Source organism: Orcinus orca, chromosome 20 (assembly GCF_937001465.1).
Source record: "Orcinus orca chromosome 20, mOrcOrc1.1, whole genome shotgun sequence".
In the NCBI taxonomy this organism is placed as follows: domain Eukaryota; kingdom Metazoa; phylum Chordata; class Mammalia; order Artiodactyla; family Delphinidae; genus Orcinus; species Orcinus orca.
Window position 1 is genome coordinate 52,015,956 of NC_064578.1, and position 24,082 is coordinate 52,040,037.

Here is a 24,082-nt window from a genome sequence, read left to right on the forward strand (position 1 = left end):
ACATAATGGAAAAGAATCTGAAAAAGAATATATATACATTTATATGTATAACTAAATCACTTTGCTGTACACCTGAAGCTAACACATTGTAAATCAACTGTACTTCAATTTTTTTTTAAATTGGAGAAAAATCAAAAGAATAGTATTTTGTGACCTGTGTAGAAGTTTGTTGGGAGCACACATTTTATGTTCTAAATGCAATGCTTAAAAAAGTCTTTACTAGGGAATTCCCTGGTTGTCCAGTGGTTAGGACTCTGTGCTTCCACTGCCATGGGAACTAAGATGACACAAGCTGCATGGTGTGGCCAAAAAAAAAAAAAAAAGTCTTTGCTAGACTCATAAGTGAAAAAGACAAAACTCATGTCTTCTTCTAGTACATTTATGGTTTCATTCCCCAAACCCACCTAAATTTTATCCTTACACATCAGAAATTTACTTTGGCATACAGTAGGTGGTAGAGATCCAACTTTATTTTTTTTTCAGATGGTTGCACACTTGTCCTAACACGAAATCACTGAATATTCTGTACATTCCCCAAAGGTTTTATTATTTATTTATTGTGATAGGTAAGAAGTGGATTTATTTAGAGAGAACCACACTCTGTGGAGTTAAGAGCGCTGGGAAATTTTAGACCAAGACTTAACTAAGGAAAGAGGCATAAGACACCTATCCGTGCCAAGGTCTGGAGTTTGAAATCTCCCAACAAGGTGCAAGTCAGTTAGAGTGTGGACAGCTGTCAGGGTTGGTTTGAGACACCGGGTTCTTGCCACCACTGCCCAGAAGGGGGCCGGGTACCAAATAGGTGCTCATTAAGTGTGAAGTGACTGTAAAAAGGACTCAAAGCTTCCTTCTTTAAAGGTTAGTGACTAAGAACGCTGGAGCCAGACTGCCCAGGTTCAATTCCCACCTCTGCCTCTCATTTTCTGCGAAACCTGGAGCAACTAATGCCTCAGTTTCCCCATCTGCAAAATGGGAATAGTAACCGAACCATCCTTAGATTGTTAGCACAATGCCAGGCACATGGCAACTGCTCTGTTAGATTTTGCTTGACAAGAATTTAAAAAACAATAAATTAGTATTCAGTTATAGACGTGCACTGACAAACGCAGCAGATACTAGCCCCATGTAGCTATTTATATTTAAATCGAATAAAATTAAAGGTAGGGCCTTTCTCACCTTCTGGGATGGCCCACACTCTGTGGAATATGTTTCTCTCTAAATAAATCCACTTCTTACCTAAAAAAAAAAAAAAGTTAAAAATTCAGGTCCTCAGTCGCACGCACCCCACTTCCAGTGCCAGTGACTACTGTGTTGGACAGCGCAGACACAGAACATTTCATCACAGCGGAAACTACTATTAGACAGCGCTGTTACAATCAGCAGAAGGCCTTTTTATTTTTTTAATTTAATTTAATTTTTTCACGAAACCATTGTCTGGGGATGAAATGGCCCATAGAGGAAAACAACGTTCACTAAACTGCACAAAACTCGTGGGTAGTGCCCGCTCCTCACAAAGATGGCGGCGCCGCAGAGCATGCATGCTCCTAAGACTTTCCGGTCTCCGGTCCTGCAAAAAGATGGCCGCCGCCACAGCCCGTTTAAACCCTGAGCGGACACAGCCACACTGTCCCCAAACCCCACGTGGTCCCACTCCCCGCAGAAACAAGGCCGCCTCCCGCCAACTCTCGCGATAACAAGGCTGGCCACTCTTTCCCACCGTGACCTACCGCGACGGCGCGCAAAGATGGCCAAAGAGTCTCGCGAGACAGTGTCTGTCGCTTCCCGCCCCTCTGCCATGAACGTCATGGCAGCGTCCGTGCGGTCTCCGAATCGCGTGCTTGGGTAGGGCAGTCCGTCAATCAGAGTCTCGCCAAGGCTCCGCCTCAAATCGGGTTACCCTGCCCCTTTTTCGTCACTTCCTCTCTAGCTTCTGTGCAATCGATAAGGAAACCGGGACGCCGTTGCGGCTTTCCTTTTTTCAGGCGGCCGGGAAGATGGCGGACATTCAGGTTCGGGCTCGGGGCTGACGCAGACCTAGCGGGGCCCGGGCTTCAGGGGCGTGTCCTGGAGAGCGGGAGTCCGCGCCCCAGTTTGGGGGTTAATTCTGGGCGTCCTCGATTTCCCAGGGAAATTCGGGCAGAGGGCGCGTGTCTTGGCGTTAATCTCGATTGGCGCCTCCTAAATCTTAGGAACTCCGCATTTAGGGTGTAATTAAGCCTCAAGCTTTTTAGGAGTTATCTTTTTTAAAACTCAAGGTTTACAGAGTGTTTTTCTGGAGGCCTTAGGCTGTAGGGTTAATCCTGTGAGAACTGAGTCCTAAGGGCTACTCCAGGGAGCCCATCGTTTTGGTATTTAATTTTGGAGCCACATGTAATTAATAAGGAGTGACTCCTGTGTAGGTATCTTTGTGTCTTGGAGAATAATTCTTGCTGAAGGGTGTCCAGGGTGTTAGAGGGATGGTTCTGTATCTTTGGGTTTTAAGGGGTGAATTCTGCAGGCGGTGGAAGGTGTTTTAGACCGTAAATACCGACGTAACCCCGGGTTTAGAGTTGAGTCTGGGTTAGGGGTAAATTTGGGTGAGTGCAGCGTTTGGGGAGTTAAATACTGCAGAGGATGAGATCTGGGGGGTTTGTGAAGCTTTCCAGACCAGGTTGCTGCCTGCTGCAAGCTTACCAGCTTCCACCTCATCCCTGTAGACTGAGCGTGCGTACCAAAAGCAGCCGACCATCTTTCAAAATAAGAAGAGGGTTCTGCTTGGAGAAACTGGCAAGGAGAAGCTCCCGCGATACTACAAGAACATTGGTTTGGGCTTCAAGACACCGAAGGAGGTACGGGGACCCTCAGAAGAAAGAAGAAGATCCCTGTTTCCCTGCACGTGTGCCCAAACTGAGTTGCCCTATCCGCATCTGAGTGGCTGTTGCTGGGGCTGCTGGGAAACGTAGTTTTGTGTCTACAGGGAGGCCACACCCCTGTTCTTTTCAGGAACTACCATTTAGGGCTCGCTAATCCTCCTTATCCCTTCAGGCCATCGAGGGCACCTACATCGACAAGAAATGCCCTTTTACTGGTAATGTCTCCATCCGAGGGCGAATCCTGTCTGGTAAGTGAGGACCTCTGGGGGCTTGGGTTCAGATTCCCGGGTCTGAGGGAGGAGGGGCTGGGGACGCTGAGACCCCGGGGTCCTGGGTGAGGAAGGGGTTGGCAGACTCCTGGTTATGGCGGGCACTGGCAGATGATGTCTGTTATTTTCACGATGGTCTTCAGATGCCCACCGCAGGCACTGCTGAGAAAGCAGTTGGCACAGCTGATGCCAGGAGCAGGGCTTCTTGGGAACCCTGCTCAGCGGCCCCCGATTCCCAGCATGCCCTGGGCTGCCCATGGCTCCCTTCCGTATGGGGCCTGACCCGGGATCTGCCCTTTCCCCCCAGGTGTGGTGACCAAAATGAAGATGCAGAGGACCATTGTCATCCGCCGAGACTACCTGCACTACATCCGGAAGTACAACCGCTTCGAGAAGCGCCACAAGAACATGTCTGTGCACCTTTCCCCCTGCTTCAGGTGAGCACGGTGGCCCCAGGTAGCCCCGCTGAGCTGCCCTCCCAGGCAGAGAGGAGGAGGTGGGCTGCACAAGAATCTGGGTGGCTTGGGATGTGCTTTGGCCGTTAACAGGACGCCCTGGCTGCCGTGTGAAGGTAGTCAGCTGTTGGGGGCGGGGGCGGTTAGTGAGGGGACCCTGTATCACCATGTTTGGGAGCCTCCCGTTCTCTGCAAAATGGAGGTGCTAGTTGGAGGTCTTCTGTCCTGGAAGGGTAGGAGCATTCTCTGCATGGCATTGAGCTTGGCGCCTTTCATAGTTATTGCTCATTAAATAACGACAGGGCGGCGTGCAGTGCAGATGGAACTGGAAATAGCAGCTTGGTTGGGGTTTGGAGGAGCCAAAGGTGACAGGTCTCCACCTGGAGACAGTCAGGCACCTTTAGGGCCTGCTTGGGGCAGAGTCCCTCTGACATGGTGCTGCTCACCCCCACAGGGACGTCCAGATTGGTGACATTGTCACAGTGGGCGAGTGCCGGCCCCTGAGCAAGACGGTGCGCTTCAACGTGCTCAAGGTCACCAAGGCTGCCGGCACCAAGAAGCAGTTCCAGAAGTTCTGAGACCAGACCCCTGCCCACTGCCCCAAACAAAATAAAAGTTATTTTCCCAGTCACGGGCCAGGTTCCGTATCCATGCCCTTATCAGGGGGAGGGCGTGTCCCTGGGAATTAAGTGGGGTTGATGTGAAAGATGGGGCTGTTTTTCATTCTCTGGGGGCGTAAGGATGGGGACCAAATCCTGCTTCCTGCCCTCTCGTCTCTGGGTGAAGACAACCTGTAGCAAGATGCTGCCCCTCTCTGGTCTTTTGGTCCTCGTCAGCTTTTGGTGTCGGAGTACCTAATGCCTTCTACTTGGTGTTGAGCTCCCCCTGCAAGTCTCTGGGGAGGAAGTGAGTGAGGGTGGAGGTTCCTGGGTTCTCTAGATTCTGGGCCCTTTCTGGCCTCCAAGGGGACGGTAAGGAAGAAGTAGTGGCCCTCTGGGCTTTGCTGGGGGTCAGCATGTGTTGGGTGTGCTTGAGGAGTACACAGCTGCGCGGTTCGGAACTATGAGGGTCTTGACTTCAACCTGGGACTGTACCCTGACAGGGAAGGAGTGGGGCAGGGAAGCAAGGCACCCGCCCTCCTGCATGCTCCACAGTCCCCTCCTAGGTGGACACCATGCCTGTTTGCAGATAAGCAAACTCATCTAAGGGGGCAAGTTCTCTGCCTGGGGTCCCCCAAGGAGTAGCTGAGCTCCACGTGTCAGATTATGGACATTTTCTTTGCCTAAGAATGCAAGTAAGGAAATTAGCCTTTAAGATAAGTCGCTTAGTAAGGCCAGCCAGCAGTGCGGGGCTGCAGGCTGCTCAGAAATGGATAGGAAGTCCGTGGAGGTGGGACTGATCTGGGACAGACCAAGTGGGGTGGCCTTGGGTGAGGAGAGAAATTGGAGATGGGGAGAAAGGGGACAGAGCCAGGCAAATGAAGGGGAAGGGATTTCTGACAGGGCAGGACATGGTGACCTTGACTGTCAGGGAAAAAACCTGGGAGATGGAGAGAGCTTAACAGCTGGTAATGGCAGGAAGGCTTTCTGTTAGAAGCAGAGAAAAATGGGGAAAGGAAGAGGGAACTTGAGTGTCAGATACAGAGATCAGGAGAGAGATTTGGGACAGAGCCCTCAGCTGAACACCGAACAGGGACAGAAACCACAGCCCAGGGACAGACTCAGATTCCAGAGGCAGAGATGGGCCTGGAGAACATGACAAAGAGGCACGCGTGGGGTGGGTGGCAGGTGCGGGCAGAATGAGAAACACCACAGAGAAGGACCCAGGGACTTGGGGATCTGAAGCAGAGACCCTCACCAGAGCCACAGCTGGGCAGAGATGGAGGCATAGGCAGAAGGGAAGTGCCGGAGTCGCCCCGCTGCCTTCACCCCTGGGGGCCTGGCGCTGCTGGGTCCCCAGGTCCCTGACCCCCATGCCTGTACCAGGGACTGAGGCACACACTGGTACAAGGGTTGGGAGACAGGGCCGTGAGGAGAGAGGAGCCGCTGCTGCTGCCTCCCAGGACTTGGCCTCTGGACCGGCCCGGGGGCTCCTTTTTACCCAGGCCCGGCGAGGGCGGGGGTTCCTGCCAGAGGAAGCGGGGGCCGCGTCAAAGAGGGCAGGAAGGGGCAGGGACGGGTCAGAGGGGGGCACCGCCCTGAGGTTCAGCCTGCACGCCTGTCCCACCCAGTGCTGGAGGGATAGAGACCCTGAGGAGGGGGGCTGGGACCCAGGGGCGGGGGGACAGAGCTGCAGAGAGGGAACAGAGACCCAGCGGGGGATCTGAGGCCACTCCAGGAGCCCACACCCACAGGTGTTTCCGTTTGGGGTGGGGCCGCCGTGTTTACAAAAACAACAGCCCAGCTCCCCTGCTTCCTCCCACGCGGCGGGTTCCTGGGCGTCTCCTCGGCACCCCATCATCAGGCTACCTAGTGTCGGTGACTGTGTGCCTGGTGGGGACACCCGACAGGCTTCCTGGTGGGTCAGCTCACAAACTCCAAGGAGAAGGCTCCCCGGGCTGTACCAGTTCTCTGGCCTGATGAGTGGGAGAGGACTTTACCTGCCTTTCTTAGAGAACTGTGACAGCTAGAGATTCAACTCCTAGGCCCAGGTCACAGCCTCAGAGCTTCCCCTCTGCCTACCTGCCTGCCCCCATCCTCACTCTGCCTGCACCCCTGACTTGCGCCCTCCTGCCTTTGCACTGGCTGTGCCCTCTGCCCCGAGGAACCTCTAACCCCAGGCTTCCACCTGGCTCCCTCCCTCATCCCTTAATCTCTAATTCTCACCAACCTCTTTCCACTTGGAGAACCTCCAACCCTCCCAATCTCCCTTCCCTGCTTGAATGTCTTACATAGACAGGAAAACCCGTTTATGGCATATTTGCTGTACAAATCCTGTATGATATGGCACGTTTATTTGTTTACCTGTTGACCCCTGGAATACAAACTCCAAGAAGACACGGAATCTCTGCAGCCCCAGCGCCTGGAACAGATTGTAGGTGCTCCAAACATGTTTAGTTGAGTGAATTTATTTATTTATTTGTTTGTTTAGTTTTGGCTGCACCATTCCCTGACCAGGGATCAAACCCAGGCCCTTGACAGTGAGAGCGCAGAGTCCTAGCCACTGGACCGCCAGGTAACTCCCGGAGTGAGTCCATTTAAAGTTAAATCCTCACGTTCTCACAGGCCAGGCTTGACTCCTAGTGTTACCCAAAAACTGGGTTCACCTCTTGGTGGGTGTCGAGTCAAAAGACACACAGAGCGAAACATCAGGAGAACGAAGGATTTATTACCTGCGGCAAGTAAGGAGAACACCGGGGATCTTTCCCAAAGCAGTGCCTCTCCAACAGCAAAATTGGGGAAGTTTTAAGCTAAGACGACATGCATATTCATGAGGGGGCTGGAGCAGAGAATTCAGCACAGAATTGGGGCAAAGGTCGCCAGGGTCCAAGCTTTAGTTGATTGAAGTCAGGAGGGTCAACATTTTTCTGTCCTTCACCTGGCTGGGGGCCTTAGTTCCTGAAGAGCTCAAAAACTGTATCAGACTGTTCTGTACATCCCTTGAGGAGGAATTAGGACTCTGATTATTGTTGAACTATTGTTTCTTTGACTGCTTTTCCTTTTCTCTTTGTTCCCTAACTTCCCTTAAGATCAAGGATTACTGAGACCTGTTCAAGGGCAAGCATTGCAGCCAGGCTTAGATCACAAAACGGCTTAAGCCAGAATGGCTTCTCTTATGTCAAGAAAGCCACTCCTGGTTCTTTTTTTCCGGGGACCCCCTAACCTATCTGTTTACACTAGGTCTCAAGGCATGGAGTAACCGGAAGCAGTGAACATGCTGAGAAACCTCCAAATGTAAGCATTAAGCCTGCGGGCTCTGTTCCAGATTCTAGCCCTGCTGTCATTAGCTGCATGACCTTGGGACCTTGGGCTTGACTCCCCCGAGAACCACAGAGCTTCAGTTTCCTAATCTGTAAAATCTTGCCTCCCTGCCCCATTGGGAGGATGAAATATGCTCACCTGTGTTGTTTGCGGTAGAACTAGTTCCAGTAAGTGATACTTCTTAGGGAAGTGATTATGTCGCATTCCTGAGCCTATTGTTAGAACAAAGCCCAGTGATGTCTTGGTGTAGCAGGCCCAGAGTCCCCTTGGACAGGCCCAAGGACAAGAGTCTTTGGCAGGTAGCCCCAGAGGTATTAAATGGTTGTGGAACCCTGGGTCTACTATAGCAAATCCTAGTGGTTTGTCATGGGATCTTGAGACTATTTTAGCATGCTTCTGGAATATTCTATCGTATGCCTCTTACAGGAGGCCCCAGTGGCCATTTTGCAGGGAAATTAGCTCCAAGCGCAATTTCATAGCAGGGTCCTGGCTTATGATGACAGTGGGTGTCAGGCCTGTTACATGAAAACAGGGCAGATATTGGTTATATCATAATGTATCATGGCCTCACATCTGTCACAGCAGACCACAGGATTGTTCTACTGTAGTCATACTGGTGAGCGTCACTGCAGCCCCCTGCGGTATTACAGCAGGACGTAGTAATGATGGATTATAATGGGACCTCAGGGTCTTGTAGCAGGTTCTGTTGGCGGTTGCGACACCCAGGTTGTATGAGAGCTGGCGCGTGAGTACTATGTGTGGAGCGGGCACCAGGATTCATTTAACTGGCCCTGAGGTCTGTGAGTGGAGTCTAGGGAAAGGGGATCGGAGCAGGTTCATATGTTTGAGCAGCCCTGCTGCTATATTTTAACACTGCCCTGAGCGCATCAAGGGAAAACCCTGGGGTCTCACATTATAGGAAGTCCCAGCTCCCAGACCCACGGATTGTTTCAGGGGTGAATATAGATTCTGCTAGAACATTCTAACAGGATACCAAGGCCGTTCTAGAAAAGTTATAGGGACATATTAAACCAGCCCAGGGTCATTCATTGTTGGCTTCATTCATTCTGCTAATGTTTCCTGTGCTGGCCCCTGGGGATGCAAGAGTGAGCAAGACAGATCCAGGGCCTGGTGTCTGCGAGCCTACCATCAAGTGCACCGCTGGGGACCTTAACAGCATCCTGAGGTGGGGGGGCAGTATGGGGAACAGGTTATTACTATGCTCTACTATGTGCCTTGTGCCAAACCTGTGAGTCATTAAAGCTTCTCTACCAAAGTAGGTACGATTATTATCCCATTTCACAGATAAAGAAACTGAGGCTCAGAGAAGCCCACCTGGAAGAGGCAGGATTTGGTCTTGAACTCAGGTGTGATTGCTTCCTGGGGTCAGTAGGGGGCACTACAGTGCAGGTGCAGAGAGGAGGGGCGGATGTTAAGGTGGTGATTCAGGGAGAAAGCTTGGAGCTGCCAGGGGCAGTCCCCAGGGACCAAGGCGGCTTCATGGGTGAGCGCTCCACGCTGTTCAAGCAGTTGTTCCAAAGGGACCCGCGCTTGGTTAGTTTTGAAGTCGGAACAAAGGGCCCCACGTTTTCATTTATCACTGGGCCCTGCACATTAGTAATTGTCCTGCTGGGGCTTTCTATTGCTTTATGATGGGCCCCTGAGGACATGATAGTAGGCCCCCAGGGGATCTAAAGGGCATAGGCGGAGGGACTTCCCTGGTGGTCCAGTGGTTAGGACTCGGTGCTTTCACTGTCATGGCCCAGGTTCAATCCCTTCAAGCTGCACGGTGCGTGCCACACCTCCCAAAAGAAAAAAAGGGGGGAGGTGTAGGCAGGGATCATTAGAGCATAGGACCCTGGGGATAAGACAGGAGACAGCCAACAGATGCTGTAAATGGTCCCTGAAGACATAGCAGGACCCCAGGATACTTAGCAGGGATTCCCAGTGGGTATTAAGGGACCTTGAGGGCTTTTTCTTTTGTAGCAGGAAGGAGGGACATTATGGGGAATGTTCAGGCCGACCTCTGAGAGGCCTCATGGCTAAACCCTGAGACCATTCTAACAGGAGGGAGAGGAGGTCAGAATGGGGACTTTACAGCAGGGGCACGGGAGGGCACCTTCCATGACCTTGACCGTGGTAGGCTGGATAAGGATCCCTCAAAGATGTCTGTGCCCTAATCCTCCAAAACCTGTGATTATGTGACCTTGTATGATAAAAGGGACTTTGCAGATGTGATTAAATTCAGGATGCAGAGATGATCTTGGATTATCCAGGTGGGACCAATGTCATCACAAGGGTCCTTATAAGAGGGAGGCAGAGGATCAGAGTCAGAGAGTTGTAAGGAGGACCACAGAAGTCAGAGAGGAGAGAAGGTGCTGGCTTTGAAGATGGAGGAAGGGGCCACAAGCCAAGGAATGCAGGCGACTTCTAGCAGCTGGAAAAGGCAAAGAAATGGATTCTTCCCTGGAGCCTCCAGAAGGAATAGTCTTGCGGACCCATTTTAGATGTCTGACCTCCAGAACTGTAAGAACATGTTTGTGTTATTTTAAGCCACTAAGTCTGTGGTGATCGGTTACAGCAGCCATAGGACACTAATACAACATTCTAGACCCACTGTGGACGGCCACTGATGCAGGATCCCAGGACGCATGGATAAAAGCCTGTGGGAATTTTCCCAGAGCGCCATAGAACACAGAATAGCAGGCCCTTGGTATGTTCTAGCAGGACCCTAAAGACTTCCTGGTGGGACTTCCCTGGCGGTCCAGTGGTTAGGACTCCAAGCTTCCACTGCAGGGGGCATGGGTTCAATCCCTGGTCGGGGAACTGAGATCTGGCATGCTGCACAGCGTGACCCCAAAAAACACACTTCATGGTAAGGCTAGAGGCATTCTAATAGGGTCCTGGCAGGGCCCCTAGGGCTTAGAGAGGACACCCCAAGTTCATTTTGGTGACCCTCAAGGCCACATGAGGGAAGACTAGACATATTTTAGTAGGATCCGGGGGACCTTCTGAGCATGCAGTGGGAGTATTGCAGGATCCTGGGGACGTGTTAACAGGAACCAAAGGACTTTTTGGCAGGACAGGTAGATTAGGGGTCCTGAGAGGTGTTGAAGTGACACCAATGGGACATTGTAGTAGGATTGAGGACACCTAGAGGAACTACCCAGGACTGAATAAAGCAGGAGCTGCAGAGGGATGTGAGCATCACAGATGGACCTGGGACCACTGGCAAGGCCCCCAGGGGCAATGTACTTGGGTCCTGGGAGCATAGTGACAGGAACCCAAGGGCTTGTCATCAGGGCTCTGGTGGCATTATTTTAGGGTCCTAGGCAATAGAGGAGAATCCTACAGGCTGTGTGAGCCATTGGAGTAGGACTCAGGGTATCAAAAGGGGATACACAGAGCGTGTAGCAGGACCTGAGGGCCCTTTTTTTAAAAACTATTTTTAAATTTTTATTTTATTTATTTATTTTAAATTTTATTTATTTATTTATTTACTTTTGGCTGCATTGGGTCTTCGTTGCTGCGCACAGGCTTTCTCTAGTTGTGGTGAGCGGGGGTTACTCTCACTGCGGTGGCTTCTCTTGTTGCAGAGCACGGGCTCAGTAGTTGTGGCTTGCGGGCTGTATAGCGCAGGCTCAGTAGCTGTGGCACACAGGCTTAGTTGCTCCGCGGCATGTAGGATCTTCCTGCACCAGGGCTCAAACCCGTGTCGCCTGCATTGGCAGGGGGATTCTTAACCACCGCGCCACCAGGGAAGTCCTTTTTTTTATTCTTAGGTCGCACCAGGCAGCTTGCGGGATTCCCCAACCAGGGATCCACCCCGGGCCACGGCAGTGAAAGCGCAGAGTCCTAACCACTGGACTGCCAGGGAATTCCCTGAGGGTCCTTTTTTAGTGGGGTCTCAGGATGAGGGAGCAGCAATCCAGCTGGATGAGGGGCTACAACAGCAAGTTCCTGGGAAATGCGGAAAGTTTCTTGCCTGGTAGGGATATTATAGAATGTCCTAGAGAGTCTGTCTAATTGTTTCTGTTTTTCTTTTCTTTTCTTTTTTTTTTTTTTTTTTTTTGGTGGCATTGGGTCTTTGTTGCTGTGCCTGGACTTTCTCTAGTTGCGGAGAGGGGGGCTACTCTTCATTGAGGTGCACAGGCTTCTCATTGCGGTAGCTTCTCTTGTTGCGGAGCACGGGCTCTATGTATGTGGGCTTCAGTAGTTGTGGCACGTGGGCTCAGTAGTTGTGGCCCACGGGCTTATTTGCTCCACAGCATGTGGAATCTTCCCGGACCAGGGATGGAACCCGTGTCCCCTGCATTGTTGGGCGGATTCTTAACCACTGCACCACCAGGGAAGTCCCTGTTTCTATTTTTCTATCTGTCTGTCTATCTGTCTACCTGCCTACCTACCTATTTGTCCGTCTGTTTTGTCCGTCTGTCTCTGTTTTTCTAGCATCCATCTGTCCGTCGGTCTGTCTGTCTGCCTGACTGCCTGCCTACCAACCTATCTGCCTATTTTTCTATCTATCATCTATCTACCTCCTTACCTACCTACCTATCTATCCATCTCTCTGTGTCTATCTGTCTTTCATGGGGAGGTTCTGGATAGGGCAGGGCCTGGTGAGAGATAGTAATAGAGAGAACCCAGGAGTGGGCCTGGGGAGCCCCGCTCAGCTTTCTGACAGAACCTGAAGGATTCGCTCAGGTTCGGCAGCAGGGAGCGAGCCTGGGGCTGAGGGCACTTTGTGGCCGTTCCTGAGTGGGTCACAGCAATTGTTCTGCGAGGGCTCAGGACTGATTTAGCAGGATTCAGGGATGGCGTGGCCAACTCCGTGGGATGTTGGTGTAGCCTCCTGAAGACTCTATCACTGGGTCTCAGGATACTATCTGGGACCCAAGGAGCTTGGGGGTGGGAGCCTGAGATTTTCAGAGACCCAGGGGCATGGTAGTGGCCTCTGGTGATGGTCCAGGAGAACTCCAGGGACACCAGCGTTAAAATTAGTTATGTCCATTAACAGAGGAATGGTTAAAGAAGATGCGGTACATATATACAATGGAATATTACACAGCCGTTAAAAAGAATGAAATAATGCCACATGCAACATGGATGGACCTAGAGATTGTCATACTGAGTGAAGTAAGTCAGACAGAGAAAGAGAAATATGGTATGATATCTCTTACAGGCAGAATCTAAAAATAAATGATACAAGTGAACTTATTTACAAAACAGAATCAGACTCACAGACTTAGGTTACCAGGGGGGAAGGGTGGGGGGAAGGGACAGTTAGGGAGTGTGGGATTGAAATGTACACACTGCTTTATTTAAAATGGATAACCAGGGACTTCTCTGGTGGCGAAGCGGTCCAAGGAACATCAGAGTAGTGTCCTGAGGGCCTTTAAAATGAGAGCCCAGGGGCTGGAATGGTGCTCCGGAGACAGCTGGATCCCAAGGGACGTAGAGGTGACGGTTGGGCATGGCAAGTTCCCCAAGGTATTTTAGGACTCATGGGACATGAAAGCGGGATCCTTCAGCATCAGGGTGGATCTTAGTGGATATTCTAGCAGGACCCAGGGAGAGTCATGAAATGAACAGAGGTCCCTCACTTAGTTGAACATAGATTTACCATCTGTCATCGTTTAACACATGTGTCAACTTGGCTGGGCCACAGTGCCCGGTTGTTTGGTCCAACATTACTCTGGATGTTTCTGTGAGGGTGTTTGGGATGAGATTTACACAGAAATCAGCGGGCTCTGAGTAAAGCCGACCACTCTTCAAAATGTGGGTGGGCCTCATCCAATCAGTTGAAGGTGGAAAACTCCCCTCCCCCCAGCAAGCAAAGGGGAACTCTGAGAGCAGACTGCCTTTGGATTTCATCTGCAAGATGAACTCTTCTTGGTTTTCCAGACTGCCTGCCTTTAGACTTGAAATGTAACTCTTTCCAGAGTCCCCAGCCTGCCGGCCATCCCTATCAGATTTTGAACTCACCAAGTCTCCACAATCACATGCCCCAATTCCTTATACCAAGTCTCTTTATATATGTGTATATATATATATATATATCCTGTTGATTCTGTTCCTCCAGAAAACCCTGACTAATACATCATATGACCACCTAGCAAGTCCACTCCTGGGTATATACCCAAAAGAATTGAATACAGCTATGCAAAAACAAAACAAAACAAAAAACTTGTACACAAATGTTCACAGCAGCATTATTCACAATAGCCAAACAGTGGAAACAACCTAAATGTCCGTCAGTTGATGAATGAATGAATGAAATGTGGTCAGTCCCTACAATAGAATACTATCCACCTGATGAATTGGGAGATTGGGATTGACATATATACACTAATATATACAAAATAGGTAACTAATAAGAACCTGCTGTATAAAAAATAAAGTAAAATTCAAAAAAAAAAAAAAAACTATCCCCCCATAAGAAGGAACGAAGTCCTGATACAGGCTACCATGTGGATAAATCTTGAAAACAATCTTCTGGGGCATTCCCTGGCCATCCAGTGGTTAGGGCTCTGTGCTTTCACTGAGATCTTCCACAAGCCGTGCAGCGCGACCAAAACCAAACAAAAACAGTATGCTAAATGAAAAGCCAGACACAAAATGCCACAATATTGTAGGATTCCGTTCATCTGAAACGTCCAGAATAGGCAAAATCCATAGAGAGAGAAAGTAAATTTGTGGTTGCCAGGGGCTGGGGGGAGCAGGGGCCCCTTAACGTCTCTAGGGTCCCCTTTGGGGTGATGAAAAAGTTCTGGAACTAGATAGTGGTGATGGTTGCACAACATTGTGAATGCACGAAATGTAACCAATAGGAACTCCTTTGTTCTGTGCACTTTACCCCAGTAAAACAAATGAATGGGAGCATTATAGCAGGAGTGTGGGCTGCCGGTGGGTGGTTGGAGGGTGCCCCGAAGCATGATAGAGTATACTGGGTCTGTGCGTTATTAAGGTCATATCAGAAGATATTAAAGAACTGCAGGCGCACTTTGAGGGGCCCCTTGGGGGAGGGGTTGGAAGGAGGAAGTGTGGAAGTATCTGGAGGACTTTTATCACAGCAGGAGCTAGTGACGGGCGTTGGGGGTGGTGGGGATAGACAGCGACCTAAGAAGGGGACGCACACAGACCTCCCAGTTTGGGACTCCGATAATGTTGATTCCCAACTTCGTCATGAATTTGCTGGGTGGCTGACACCCTCAAGATAAGAAAAGCAACAGAGAGAGAAAAAAAAAAAAAAAAGACAAGTTTCTAGAGAGAGGCAGAGACCAACACTCAGGCTGGGCCCAGGGCCCGGGGTGTGCCCTGCAGCTGGGGGGCGGGGTTGGATATTCCTGGAGTCGAGGAGCCGTCTCCGGACAGGATGTGAGAGAGGAACTGGGGTCTCTAGTCACGGGAGCCAGCTGGGGCCGCAGGAGGGAAGGGATCGTGGCTGCCGTGAGCAGAGCTGGGGCCCAAGACCGAGGGTGGAGAGGGCCGGGCGCCCGGACTCCAGGGTCTCAGGGAGGAGGGAGCCGGGGATCTGGACTTTGGGGTTTGAGGGAGGAGGGGCGCGGAGGGGGGGGCCGGGACCCGCGGGTCTGAGGGAGGAGGAGGAGGCGGGGCCGAACTCCGAGCGAGGACTCTCAGCCTATCCAGGCTCTGTAACTAATTAACCAGCTCGGATCCAATTAAGGGGTGAAAGTTCATCGAGGAGGAGGGCCTTGTTGTCATCCTCCGGGATCGAACCCCTCCACCCGCAGTCGCTGGCGCGCGGGGTGGCCGAGGGGAGCCGAGCGGGAGCTGGGGGAGGGAGGGAGGGGCGGGGCGGGGGTCCGGAGGAGTCACGCGCCCGCTCCCGCCCCAGGTCTCCCATTGAGGATGCGGGTCCGCCGGCCTCAGCCCTGGGGGCTCGGTCTGCTGCTCGTCCTCCTGCCTGGGACGTTGAGTGCAGGTGAGGGGGCTCGGGGGGGCGCCGGGGCTGCCGCGGACGAGGGAGGTGGCGCCCTCCGGGAAAAGAGCAAAGGAAGCGAAATCTGTGGTCCCACTTGAGCCAGGCGCTTCCTTCTTTGCCTCATTTGACTTCGTTTCTCACGATCTCCTCCCTCTGGCGGTGTGTCTGGGAAACACCTGTCCCCTTCTTACTGGGTCTCTGTCCCTCTCTCCGGGTCTGGCCCTCCTCTCAGGTTCCGACCCCTCTATCTGCGGTGGGGTCTTTTCTCTCTCGGGGTGTCTGTCCTGCTCCCATCTAGGTACCCCGGCCCATCTGCTCTCTTCACCTGTGTCTCCGGCAGAGAGCCATCGCTCCCTCCTGTACCACTTCACGGCCGTGTCCGCCCCCGCCTCGGGGACTCCTGCCTTCTGGGTGTCGGGCTGGCTGGGTCCACAGCAGTACCTGAGCTACAATAACCTGCGGGCTGAGGCTGAGCCCTACGGCGCTTGGGTCTGGGAAAGCCAGGTGTCCTGGTATTGGGAGAAAGAGACCACAGACCTGAGGAGCAAGGAGAAGCTCTTCCTCGAAGCTCTCCAAGTTTTAGGGGAAGGAGGTGAGACTGGAACTCCTGAGTCTGAGGATGGACGGTGCTGGGGCCTGGATCCTGGGTCTGAGGGAGGAGGGGACCAAGGCCCCTGCTCCTGGGCCCTGCTCATCTGTGTTTGGGCATCCCAGGTCCCTACACCCTGCAGGGCCTGTTGGGCTGTGAGTTGGGCCCTGACAATGTCTCGGTGCCTGTGGCCAAGTTTGCCCTGAATGGCGAGGAGTTCATGATGTTTGACCCCAAGATGGGCACCTGGGATGGGGACTGGCCTGAGTCCCAGACCATCAGTATCAAGTGGACGCAGCAGCCCGAGGCAGTCAACAAGGAGAAGACCTTCCTGCTCTACTCCTGCCCCCACCGGCTGCTGGGGCATCTGGAGAGGGGCCGAGGCAACCTGGAGTGGAAGGGTGAGCAACCCCGCTGAGAGTCCTGACGCCCACGGACCCCTTCATCCCCACAGCCCTGCCCAAGGCCTCATCTTCTTCCCCAGCCTCTCCTCCCCAGCCTCCAGGCTTCAGTCTACCCCGCTTTCCTGCAATCATGTCCCAGAGGGTCTTTCTCCACCCCAAGCTGCCCCTGCCCCTCTCCTGCACGCGGCCCTCCTGTGGCTCCTAGAGCCCTTGGGGCACAGCTCAGGCCCCTCAGCCGGGCATTGAGACGCCATGTGGCATGGCCTCTGTCCCTCTCCTCAGCCTCACGTTTCTCCATCTGCTCCATTTGGCCAGACAGAATCACCCGGAGCCCCTTCAGCTCACACCAGGCCTCCCATTTCTTCACCTTTGCCAGTTGCACTGGTGCCGGATGCCACCGGTGTCAGGTTCCACTCTGGCCCATGAGGCTTTCGCTTGCCTCTTTTGGACACCCACAAGATCTTGTGTGACCTCTGTTACACACAGCGTATGTCACTCTGAGCTATAATTACACACACGGCAGGGGAACTTAAGGGCTGTAGTTACAGCTGTCTTGTCCTCAGCCTCCCCCACAGTGCAATTCCTACTTCCATCTCGGCCCTCAATGTAGGCAGTCCTCCACCTAGCAGCCAGAAGAATGTTTTAAAAACATAAATGAACTCCCATCCCACCAGTGCTTAAAACTGTCCCATAGATCCCCACTAGTCTTAGACTAAAATCCAGATTCTGTTCCAAGGCCTGCAAGCTCCTCATGGTCTGGCTGCCTTCCACCACTGTAATTTCACAATACGCCCAACGACAGTGGCCTTCTCCCTTTCCTCCAATATGTCAGGTTCTTTCCTTCCTCAGGGCCTTTGCATCTGCTGTTCGCTCTGCTTTTGATTCTCTTCCTTGGGATCCAACCATGACTGGGTCCTTCTCATGCTTGAGGTTTGACCTTGGATGTCAGCTCTTCATCAGGGCCCTCCCTGACCACCCTGGCTAGGAAGTACCATCCCACCCCCATTATTATCTCTCATGCCACTGTTTTGTCCATTCATTCATTATAGCATCTTTCTTTTTTTTGTTTTGTTTTGTTTTGCTTTTTATTGAGGTGTGACTTACTTACCTAAAATACACGGCTCAATTAATTTTTTAACTTTAAAAAAAAACATTTATTTATTTATTTGGCTGTGCTGGGTCTTAGTTGCGGCACGAGGGATCTTTAGTTGTGGCATGCGGGATCTAGTTCCCTGACCAGGGATCGAACCCAGGTCCCCTGCCTTGGGAGCATGGAGTCTTCACCACTGGACCACCAGGGTAGTCCCCTCAATTAATTAATTTTTTATTTTGGCCGTGCTGCACGGCCTGTGGGATCCTATTTCCCCAACCAGGTATCGAACCTGTGCTGGACGGCAAAGGAAGTCCCTCTCTTCCTTTCTTTCTTTTTTTTTTTGTCTCTCTCTTCTAGTCCACTGATTATTGGACTGAAATTCAGCCAATACCTCACTCTCTTGATTAATGTAGCTTTATAGAAAGTTTTGATATCTAGCAGTTAAGTTCTTCAGTTTTATTGCCTTGATTATGCCATGTCATTTGCATCTCTAGATACATTTCTGCTTGTCAATTTCTGCCAAAAATTCTGTTGGGATTTCAATAGTGATTGAGTTGTATCTATAGATTAGTTTGGGGAGAATTGACACCTTAACAATATTAAGTTTTCGAATCCATGAATACAGTATATCCCTCTACTTGTTTAGATATCCTTTATTTTCTCTCCGTAATATTTTGTAGTTTTCAGTGTAGAGGTCTTACACCCCTTTGGTTAGATTTTTTTCCCTAAGTATTAGACATTTTTTGATGCTTCTGTAAATGGTAATTCTAAAAATTTCATTTTCTTATAGTTTGTAGTTTATAGAAATACTATTGGTTTATAGAAATACTATTGAGTTTTATATATTTTCCTTGTATTCAGAAACTTTGCTGAATTCACTTACTGCTATTAATTTTTCCTAGATTCTTTCGGATCATGTCATATTTGACATGTTTTATTTATTTTCTTTTCTAGTTTTAGTAAATTTTATTTATTTTTCTTATCTTAGGATCCCCAGTACAATGTTGAATAGAGTGGTGATAATGAACATCTTGTAGTCTCAAACTCACAGGGAAAGCATTCAGCGTTTTACTATTAAGTATTATGTTAGTTATAGATTTTTATGTTGATGCCCTTTGATGAATTAAGGAAGTTTCCTCCAACTCCTAGTTTGCTAAGAGTTTTTTTTTTCTTTCAATTTAAAAAATATATAAATTTATTTATTTATTTGTTTTTATTTTTGGCTGTGTTGGGTCTTCGTTGCTGTGCGCGGGCTTTCTCTAGTTGCGGTGAGCGGAGGCTACTCTTCGTTGTGGTGCGTGGACTTCTCATTGCGGTGGCTTCTCTTGTTGCAGAGCATGGCCTCTAGGCACATAGGCTTCAGTAGTTGTGGCTCACGGGCTCTAGAGCACAGGCTCAGGAGTTGTAGCGCAAGGGCTCAGTTGCTCCGTGGCATGTGGCATCTTCCCGGGCCAGGGATCGAACCCATGTCACCTGCATTGGCAGGAGGATTCTTAACCACTGTGCCATCAGGGAAGCCCTCAATATTTTTTTCTTTAATAGATCTTTATTGGAGTATAATTGCTTCACAATACTGTGTTAGTTCCTATTGCACAACAAAGTGAATCAGCCATATGCATACACATGTTCCCATATCCCCTCCCTCTTGAGCCTCCCTCCATCCTTCCTATCCCACCCCTCTAGGTCATCGCAAAGAACTGAGCTGAGCCGATCTCCCTGTGCTATGCTGCTACTTCCCACCAGCCAACTATTTTACATTCGGTAGTGTATATATGTCATGTTACTCTCACTTTGCCCCAGTTTGCCCCTCCCACCCCAAGTCCTCAAGTTCATTTTCTATGTCTACCTCTTTATTCCTGCCCTGCAATTAGGTTCATTGCTACCATTTTTTTTTTTTTTAGATTCCATATATATGTGTTAGCATACGGTATTTGTTTTTCTCTTTCTGACTTACTTCACTCTGTATGCCGGACTCCAGGTCCATCTGCCTCACTTCAAATAACTCGATTTCGTTTCTTTCTATGGCTGAGTAATATTCCATTGTATACATGTGCCGCATCTTCTTTATCCATTCATCTGTCGACGGACATTTAGGTTGGTTCCATGTCCTGGCTACTGTAAGTAGTGCTGTAATGAACATTGTGGTACATTGTCTCTTTCTGAATTATGGTTTTTTCAGGGTATATGCTCAGTAGTGGGATTGCTGGGTCATATGGTAGTTCTATTTTCAGTGTTTTAAGGAACCTCCATACTGTTCTCCATAGTGGCTGTATCAATTTACATTCCCACCCCAACAGTACAGGAGGGTTCCCTTTTCACCACACCCTCTCCAGCATTTATTGTTTCCAGATTTTTTAATAATGGCCATTCTGACTGGGCGTGAGGTGATACCTCACTGTAGTTTTGATTTGCATTTCTCTAATGATTAGTGATGTTGAGCATCTTTTCATGTGCCTCTTGGCCATCTGTATGTCTTCCTTGGTGAAATGTCTATTTAGGTCTTCTGCCCATTTTCTAAGAGTTTTTCTGTTTTATTTTTTTATTTTGAATGGTGCTGAATTTTATCAAGTGACCAGTTGCTTTGTCCCTTTTATTCTAACGTAGTGAGTTGTATTAGCTGACTTTCAAATGTTAAACCAACCTTGAATTCCTGGAATAAACTTCACTTGATCATAATGTGTTATCCTTTATATAAGTTGCTTGATTCTATTTTCTAATATTTTTAGAGACTTTGAGTGTATTTACATGAGTGATATTGGCCTTAAATTCCCTTTCTTGTTATGTCCTTGTGAGGTTTTGTTATTAAGGTACATTGGCTTCATAAAATGTGCTGGGAATGGTTTCTTCTTTTTCTGTTCCCTGGAAAAATTTGTGTAAGAGTGGTATATTTCCGGCTTCCCTGGTGATGCAGCGGTTGACAGTCCGCCTGCCGATGCAGGGGACACGGGTTCGTGCCCCAGTCCGGGAAGATCCCACATGCCACAGAGCGGGTAGGCCCGTGAGCCATGGCCGCTGAGCCTGCGCATCCGGAGCCTGTGCTCCGCAACGGGAGAGGCCACAACAGTGAGAGGCCCGCGACCGAAAAAAAAAAAAAAAACTGGTATATTTCTTCCTTAGTTGTTTTGTATAGTTCATTAATTATGTCATCCAGACCTGGATTTTTTTTTTTAAAGAAGGTTGTTCTATTTATTTATTTATTTTTAAAATATTTATTTTATTTATTTATTTGGTTGCGCTGGGTCTTAGTTGGGAAGAACTCTTGGTTGTGGCATACATATGGGATCGATTTCCCTGACCAGGGATCAAACCCGGGGCCCCTGCATTGGGAGCGCAGAGTCTTAACCACTGCGCCACTAGGGAAGGCCTTGGACCTGGAATTTTATTTGTAGAAAAGTTTTAAATTATTGATTAAAAATTTTAAATAGTTACAGGATTACTATTCAATTGTAAAACTTCTTTTTGTGTCAGTTTGAGAAGGTTGTGTTTCTCAGGAATTTGTCCAGGTTATTTAAATTTCAAATGCGCTGGCATGAATTTTTTTTTTTTTTTTTTTTTTGTGGTACGCGGGCCTCTCACTGTTGTGGCCTCTCCCGCTGCGGAGCACAGGCTCTGGACGCGCAGGCTCAGCGGCCATGGCTCACGGGCCCAGCCGCTCCGTGGCATGTGGGATCCTCCCGGACCAGGGCACGAACCCGTGTCCCCAGCATCGGCAGGCAGACTCTCAACCACTGCGCCACCAGGGAAGCCCATGAAATTTTTCATATCCTCTTACTATCTTTTCTTTCTTTTTTTGGCTGTGTTGGGTTTTCGTTGCTGCACACGGGCTTTCTCCTGTTGTAGCAAGCGAGGGCTACTCTTCATTGTGGTGCGCGGGTTTCTCATTGCGGTGGCTCCTCTTGTTGCAGAGCATGGGCTCTAGGTGCGTGGGCTTCAGTAGTTGCAACACGCGGGCTCAGTAGTTGTGGCTCGCGGGCTCTAGAATGCAGGCTCAGTAGTTGTGGCACATGGGTTTAGTTGCTCCGTGGCATGCAGGATCTTCCCGGACCAGGGATCGAACCCATGTCCCATGCATTGGCAGGTGGATTCTTAACCACTGCGCCACCAGGGAAGTCCCTCTCTTACTATCTTTTGAATGACTGTTGGGTCTGTCTTATTTTCCCTCATCACACTTTCATAAACTCTTTCCATTTTATTTACATGTACACAAACAATCGTCTCTCTCCCCTCATTAGAACACAAGCTCCATGAGTACAGGGACTTTTGTCTGTCTTGTTCACTGCTGTATCCCCAGTGCCTAGAAGAGTGCCGGGCACATCACATGGTAGATGCTCAGTATGTGTCATTGTAGGAAGGACTGGGTGAGAGATGGATACCCTCATGGTGGACAGGTTGGGTCTCTGTACCCCTGGGAAGGCCCTTCCCCCTTTACCATTATATTCTCTAGGCTCAGGAAGTCGCAGGTCACGTGGTGGGGCCTCCTGGATAGAGTGGAAGGAATTGAGTCCTCTCTATGTCCCTCTCCAACCCTGGGCCTGGCCTTGGGGGTTCATGGGCCTGGGACTTAGGCCTGTCTGCCTCTTTGTCTGCAGAGCCACCCTCCATGCGCCTGAAGGCCCGACCGGGCAGCCCTGGCTTTTCTGTGCTCACCTGCAGCGCCTTCTCCTTCTACCCACCTGAGCTGCAGCTGCGATTCTTACGGAATGGGATGGCAGCTGGCTCTGGTGAGGGTGACATTGGCCCCAACGGCGATGGCTCCTTCCACGCCTGGTCATCACTGACAGTCAAGAGTGGCGACGAGCACCACTACTGCTGCGTGGTGCAGCATGCAGGGCTGGCCCAGCCCCTCACTGTGGAGCTGGGTGAGGTCCCGCTGGGGGTGATGCTCCCTGCTTCTGGTTGCCTTTTCTCCCTCTACTGCAGCAGTCCTTCCTGAGTCTGACCACCTTCCACTCCACTGCTGCTAGTTCTTCTTGCGTCTGACTGTTTTCTGCCTCACCACTGCCAGTTCTTCCAAAGCCTGACAGCCTTTTGTCCTGTGTTGCTTGCCTCCCCAAGTCTGAGTGCCTTTCATCCTGCTGCTGCTGGCCTCATTGAGTCGGGCCACCCATTAACCACTATGGAAAGTCCTCCCTAAGTCTGACCACCTTCCGTCCTGCTGCTGCTAGTCTTCATGGAGTCTGACCGTTCGTTGTCTGCTGCTGCCAATCCTCTATGAGTCTGATGTTCTACTGCTCTGTGCCCACCCCTCCTCTCCAATTTGGAACACCACCCACCCTGCTGCTACAGGTCTCTTGACCAGAGTGACTGAGACCCCTCTTGCTATGGCTGGTTCTTACATACAACCTGGGGGCTTTCTAGACCTAGAACATCATGTGAGTGGCCTTTCCACTCCCCCAAAACTTGGTGCTGGGATCTCTGAGCTTGGGAGGGACTGAGAACCCCCAGTCCCCTGTCCTGACTCAGATGTGCTGGAGGGTCCATTAAATATATCACAACATTCTCTGGCTGCAGAATCACCAGCCAAGTCCTCGGTGCCAGTGGTTGGAATCGTCATCGGCTTCTTACTGCTCATGACAGTGGCTGCAGGAGGAGCTCTTCTGTGGAGGAGGATGAGGAAGGGGCTGCCAGGTGTGGGACAGGAAGAGGGAAGTGCCTCAGAGAGAGGGACAGAGATCCCCCAAAAAGAGGGAGACACATTCCTGGGGGGACAGAGGTCTAGACAGAGAGGGACAGAGACCCAGAGAGTGGTGGGGACAGAAAACTGGAGGGGTGAAACAGAGACTCAGAGCGTATAGAAACCCACAGGGTAAGACAGAGACTGAGACACACACACACACACACACACACACACACACACACACACACACACACACACACACACACACACACACACACACACACACACACACACACACACACACACACACACACACACACACACACACACACACACGAGGGGAAGTCAGAGACCCAGAGGATTTCAAAGATTCTAATCTCTCCCCCTTCCCTCTTTCCTCAGACCCTTGGATCTCTTTCCGTGGGGACGATGTAGGGGCCCTCCTACCCACTCCTGGCCTGTCCAAGGAAGCTGAATCTTAGGATATAAATGCATTCGCAGCGACTGCGGATCGTCCCCCATCCTGGCTGCTACCAGCTAATGTAGTCAGGTCCTTTTCATGCTGTGAGACCTCCTGGAATCCTGGTATTTCTGAGCCTCCAGAAGGAGCCCGATGTCTGCCCTCTGAATTTCTCCTTCTGTGGCCTGCCTCAGTTTCCCCTCCTGATATATATGGCTCTCTTCCACCTCCACATATAACATGGGTTTGGGCCCGAATCATTGTGTTCTCATCGTTTCAACTTTTTAGGAAATTGTGGGGGGAATAAATGGTGTAAGCCTTGGGCTTCAAATCTCTCCTGAGGCTAATTTGTTGCCATAGTGGAATCTACCAATTTTATATACCAAGTCATATATTTTTAATAAATTTCACAAATAATTACTGGATGTTTGTGCCCGGCATTTTGAGGAATTCTTGGCTTGGAGTCTGACCTGACTCCTTG

The 24,082-nt window shown here is 50.3% G+C and overlaps 2 protein-coding genes and 1 non-coding gene across 11 annotated transcripts; all 3 read left to right on the plus strand.

Moving 5' to 3' along the window:
* Positions 1–1,851: 1,851 nt before the first annotated feature.
* On the plus strand, positions 1,852–4,207 carry RPS11 (ribosomal protein S11). Its single transcript, XM_004271038.4, has 5 exons — positions 1,852–2,009; positions 2,697–2,828; positions 3,025–3,100; positions 3,429–3,558; positions 4,031–4,207. The coding sequence occupies exons 1-5, from the start codon at positions 1,995–1,997 to the stop codon at positions 4,152–4,154; spliced, it is 477 nt and encodes a 158-aa protein (XP_004271086.1). The 5' UTR covers positions 1,852–1,994; the 3' UTR covers positions 4,155–4,207.
* On the plus strand, positions 3,228–3,317 carry LOC117201840 (small nucleolar RNA SNORD35). Its single transcript, XR_004483969.1, has one exon. It is a non-coding gene; the product is annotated as a small nucleolar RNA SNORD35 (small nucleolar RNA).
* Positions 4,208–14,688: 10,481 nt separating the features above from the next.
* FCGRT (Fc gamma receptor and transporter) lies at positions 14,689–24,026 on the plus strand. Of its 9 annotated transcripts, none has more exons than XM_033417211.2 (7): positions 14,689–14,942; positions 15,352–15,438; positions 15,671–16,030; positions 16,153–16,428; positions 22,114–22,383; positions 23,036–23,152; positions 23,544–24,026. In XM_033417211.2, exons 2-7 carry the CDS (start codon positions 15,366–15,368, stop codon positions 23,621–23,623), a joined length of 1,176 nt encoding a protein of 391 aa, XP_033273102.1. In that variant the 5' UTR covers positions 14,689–14,942; positions 15,352–15,365; the 3' UTR covers positions 23,624–24,026. The 9 variants fall into 9 exon arrangements, with proteins under 9 accessions (XP_033273102.1, XP_012394678.1, XP_004286233.1 ...); XM_012539224.3 differs by having other exon boundaries at positions 14,694–14,942; positions 15,737–16,030; XM_004286185.3 differs by having other exon boundaries at positions 14,702–14,942; positions 15,779–16,030.
* The last annotated feature ends 56 nt before the right edge of the window (positions 24,027–24,082 follow it).